General features: G+C 44.2%; 1 protein-coding gene across 1 annotated transcript; it reads right to left on the reverse strand.

The window, feature by feature from the left end:
- Positions 1-4,704: 4,704 nt before the first annotated feature.
- Positions 4,705-5,193, reverse strand: LOC142620096 (uncharacterized). The gene has a single exon (XM_075793524.1). It carries the CDS (start codon positions 5,191-5,193, stop codon positions 4,705-4,707), a length of 489 nt encoding a protein of 162 aa, XP_075649639.1.

Below are 5,193 nucleotides of genomic sequence, written 5' to 3' on the forward strand. Positions count from 1 at the left end.
TCTGAGGTTAGGGTATCTTGCCCCTCAGTCTCCTTTTTTGTGCGTTTAGGGGCTTCTTTAGGTGTTTTCCGTGCCTTTTTTCCCTTGGTTAAGAATTTTTTTTTAGGGTTATAGCTTGGGCATTGTGTTGGGTGATCTACTCCCCTTGCTTTGTCAATCAATAGACTGGTTTAAGGGTTTGGTGAGTGAACAAGTGGTAATGTCTGAGGTGAGGTCAAGTGAGCTTGATACCGGGTTGTCGCCTAGCGATGACCCCGTGGAGGGAGATATCGCCGTCTCTGTCCCTTGTGAGGTTAAGGCTTTCCATGCCCATGGGCAGATGTGTGGTTTAGACGATGAGACACTCTAAATTTAGGGATACATTTCAATTTCCTGATAGGGTTAGGGTTTGTCTTCCTCACAAGGAAGAATGGGCTTACCACTTCTCGCCCAAGGAGGTTTGCTTATACGAGGCTGCCTTCCTGAGTGGGCTTAGATTCCCCGTCCATCCTTTCAATATAGAGCTCCTAGGCCACTTCGACATTGCTCCTTGGCAACTTATGCCCAATTCTTGAAGGATAGTGGTCAGTTGTATGAAAATATGGCTGGCCACTACTGAAGGGGATATGATCAAGGTGGATGAGCTTGTTTATTTGTATCATCTAAAGGAGCCCAAGGAGCACGGGTACTACGAGCTGGTACCTTGGGAGAGGAGGACCAGGATCATCAGGGACCTGCCCTTGTCATTCAGATACTGGAAGTCTCGCTTCTTTTTTGTGTCCAGGGATGAATGGGAGACTCCTTCTAACAAGGTGTAGGGTGATCTTCCAAGGTTGCTCCTTCGATGGAGAACCCTGAGTCTAGGTGCGTCGTTATTCCTGTTAGTATTTTGCACTTCATTTTTCTTTCTCTTTTTTGTACATTCTGCCATGACTAATTCTTCTGTTCGTTGTCTCATGTAGTTAAAAGACGACCAAACTTAAAAGTAGGTATAAGAATCGCGTTGAAGCTGCTATCGAGTACGCGAAGTCAATTGACAATTTGACGATTTGGTCAGTCCTCGCACTTTGTCTTTGTATTGTGTTAGCCAGGAACCTTCTGCCTACGTCCTGCACACTATTGAGAGAGAGGAGAGGAAAAGTAAGCACAATATATAGTTCGTCATTAATTTTGTCTCTCTCCTTTTCTTTTTATTAATGAGTGTTTCCTCTTTACAGGAATGACAACCAAATTCAGCAAAGATATGTATGCAAGAATGAGGTCAAAGAAAAATGAGCCACCATCCAGTCTTGGGAAGAGGGCAGTACAGGTGGTAGAGAAGGGGGTCTCCATCATTTCAGCTACCCCCAGCACTAAGACGCTGAGGACAACTTCTTCGGCCACCTCGATTGAAGAGGTCACTCTTATTTCTAAGAGACCGCGGTTGGCCGACAAAGGTAAGGAGAAGGCAGATTCCTGTTCGTCCAATGTTTGGGATGATGCCGAGCTCGCAGTGGAGAGGGCGCATGAGGTCGTCACTGCTGAGGAGTTGAAAGTCCTCTCCAGTATGCCTTCTAACGAGGTTGTGGGTCGTCATATCCACAAACTCGTCTAGGTAATGTGCTCGTGTCATTTCATTCTTCATTCCCCCCCCCTCTTTTTTTTGTAAGGCCTCACTCTTCTTTTTCAGGTGTTGGGGGAGAGTCTTTATATCACCTCAGAGTACCTCACTTAGGAGGCCAAGGATGCGTCAGCGATTTTCAGGATGAAGGCTTTGGAGGTGGAGAACTCCACACTGAAGAAGGACTTGATTAATGCAATGGACGAGGCCAACACCGTTAAGGAGAAGGTCAAAACCTTGGGGGATGACCTCAGAGCTGAGCAGAAACTGACTTTAGAAAAAGATGAGCCACTTCTGGTTGCGAAGGAGAAACTCAAGACCATTGCTACTAAGGCCGTCCAGGCTTTCCAACAGACTGAGGAGTGCAACACAGTGTTTTTCAGTTGGTATTGTAAAGGTTTTGAGCTCCTGAGGATATACCTTGTTAAGCACCCCACAGGAGTGAATCTTGAGAACCTGGACCTAGAAGAGGTGGACAGAGAGATGGCAACTGACGAAGCCTCCCAGTCCATGGCTCCTGAAGGCGACGCACCTGAAGGTAATGCTCCTAGAAGTGGCCTTCCTCCTCCTGCTGTTGCTAACAATTGAACCTACTTTTCCTATGACTTTTTTCTCTCTTTTTTGGGTGCCTAGTGTATTTTTGGGTTTTTTTTTTTAATTCTAATTTTAGAACAATGTTTTCATTTTAAAAACAATGTTTTTGCCCAATGTTTATGGGCTTTTAATTATAATATTGAAAGCAGTGATGGTTGCCCTTCAATCATAATTCAATACTTATTTGTTTTTGCTCATTCCTTGCTTAGTTTTTAGTGAAAGCGTGTGGCTTCTGTCTGCCTTATCGTCAGTAACTTACATAGCTGTTAGTTGAAATTTTTGCTGACTTACTCCATCAATAACTTACATCTGTCTCAAGCAGGATCTCGTTACTCAGCTTAACTTTTGACCCATACCCATTCCTTAACTTCATCGGTATGGGTCTTGGTCTGTGTGGAATGCTGTTACTTAGCTAACTTTTAGTAACTTTTGTCTACATCCGTCTATGCGAGATGTTGTTACTTAGCCGATCTTCTTTGACATATACCTAGCGAAGAGATTTGGTCATCATTAGACTTCGTCAGTAACTTACATCCGTCTATGCGAAATCTTGTTACTTTGTCAATTTTTGTGACTTATACCCATTTAAAGGATTTTGTCATCTTTGGCTTCGTCAGTAACTTACATCCGTCTATGCAGAATCTTGTTACTTTGCCAATTTTTGTGACTTACACCCATTTAAGGGATCTTGTCATTAATAACTTACATCCATCTATGCGGAATCTTGTTACTTAGCCAGTTTTTGTGACTCAAACCTATTTAAGGGATCTTGTCACCTTTGGCTTCGTCAGTAACTTACATCCATCTATGCGAAATCTTGTTACTTAGTCAGTTTTCGTGTAACCCAAACCCGTTCAAGGGATCTTGTCACCTTTGGCTTCGTCAGTAACTTACATCCGTCTATGCAGAATCTTGTTACTTAGCCAGTTTTCGTGACTTAAACCCATTTAAGGGATCTTGTCACTTTTGGCTTAATCAGTAACTTACATCAGTCTATGCGGAATCTTGTTACTTAGCCAATTTTTGTGACTTTTAGGCTACTAAGTTTGCTCACATCAGGTCATTGGCTGGATAGTCCTTTTATTGCTTTAAAAAATTATTACAATTATCTGTTACATCTATTGATGGTACTTTTTCAAGTGCTCAATGTTCCATAGTCGTGGTAGTCTTTGCCCATCTAAAGTCTCCAAGTGATAGCTGCCTTGTTTGGAGTAATGGATGACCTGATAAGGTCCTTCTCAAGTTAGGCTGAGTTTCCCATGGGCTGGGTCTTTGGTTGCTAGGGTGACCTGGGGTAGGACCAAGTCTCCTATGTCAAGTTGTTTGAGCTTCACTCTCTTGTTGTAGTACTCGGCCATCTTCTGCTGGTACTTTGTCATTCTGCTGGAGGCTCCGTCTCTGATCTCATCCAAGCAATCCAGGTTGACCTTTAGTTGCTTGTTGTTGCTCTCTTCGTGGAATGCCTCTCATCTGATGTTGGTTATTCCTACCTCGACCGGGATTACTGCGTCGGTGCCGTAAGTTAGTCTGAAGGGGGTTTCTCTTGTCGGGGTTCTCGCTGTAGTCCTGTAGGCCCACAAGACATTAGGTAATTCCTCCAGCTAGGCTCCCTTAGCGTCTTCCAGCCTGGCTCTGATTATCTTGAATAGTGTTCGATTAGTCACCTCCGTCTGTCCATTCACTTATGGGTGTCTTAGGGATGAGTATTGGTTATTGATTCCTAGGCTTGAGCAAAAATTCCTGAAACTTTGACTGTCGAACTATCGCCCGTTGTCTGATATGATCGTCCGTGGAATCCCCGAATCTACATATTAAGTTCTTCCATACGAAGCTCTGGATTTTTTCTTTTGTGATGGTTGACAATGCTTCTGCCTCAACCTACTTTATGAAGTAATCAATAGCGACCAATAGAAATTTTACCTGCCTCTTACCTCGGGGCAATGGTCCGACATGTCAATTCCCTACTATGCAAAGGGCCATGGGGAGGTTATCATCATCAATCTCTCTGCTGGAAGGCGTTGGACGTTCCCAAACCTCTGGCACTTGTTGCATTTCTTAACGAGCTCCCTCGCATCCACCTGCAAAGTAGGCCAGAAGTAACCTATTCTGATGACTTTGTTTACCAAGGATCTAGGTTCTGCATTGTCTCCACAGAGCCCTTCATGGATCTCCTCCAGGATGTATTTGGCTTCTTCCTCATTGACGCACTTCAAGTACGGCATAAAGAAGCCTCTCTTTTACAGGGTGTCGTTCAAGATCATGAATTTGGCTGCTCTCTTCCTGACCTTTCTGGCCTTCTCGACGTCCTGTGGAAGGTGTCCATCTTGAAGGAAGGATATGATCGGGGTCATCCAGCTACTTTTGCTCTGGATTGCAAAGACATAGATTTCTTCAATGCTGGGGTGTTTCTGGACTTCAATTTCTAAACCCCCACCCGTTGGTCTTTCTTCTACCGACGCTTGCTTCACGATCTCGTTTGTTATCATGTTCTAGTTTCTGGGGATCTGCACGAATTCCACCCTATCAAATTACTATGTTAAGCGCTTCGTCAGCCTGAGATATTTTTGCATTCTCTCCTCCTTTACTTCATACTCTTCTTTTATCTGTCCTATCACCAGCTTAGAATCGCTCTGAAGGAGCAGGTTTTTAGCTCGTAGTGCTTTCCCAATCCTTAGCCTCGTCAATATTCCCTCGTACTCGGCTTCATTATTGGTGGTTGGGAATTTTAGCTGAACCCCGTATTTAAGCATTTCTCCGTTTGGGGCGATGATGACAACCCCTACTCCTCCCCTCTTTTGGGCTGACAAACCATCAGTTTGTATCGTCCATCTTTCTACTTTGTTGGGGAGGCAGTCATCATCTGGGGTGGTGAATTCGGAAATGAAGTTTGTCAATGCTTGCGCCTTAATAGCTGTTCTGGGGTGGTACTCAATGTCGAACTGGCTAAGTTCTATCACCCATTGGACCATTCTCCTTGCTGCCTTGGGCTTGTTCATGGACTTCTTAATGGGTTGGTCCAT

The sequence above is a fragment of the Castanea sativa genome, chromosome 12 (assembly GCF_040712315.1).
Source record: "Castanea sativa cultivar Marrone di Chiusa Pesio chromosome 12, ASM4071231v1".
Lineage (NCBI taxonomy): Eukaryota > Viridiplantae > Streptophyta > Magnoliopsida > Fagales > Fagaceae > Castanea > Castanea sativa.

Bases quoted from the DNA above. Each gene is read 5' to 3' on its own strand.
- LOC142620096 (XM_075793524.1), bottom strand. From the start codon at position 5,193: ATGGACCAACCCATTAAGAAGTCCATGAACAAGCCCAAGGCAGCAAGG.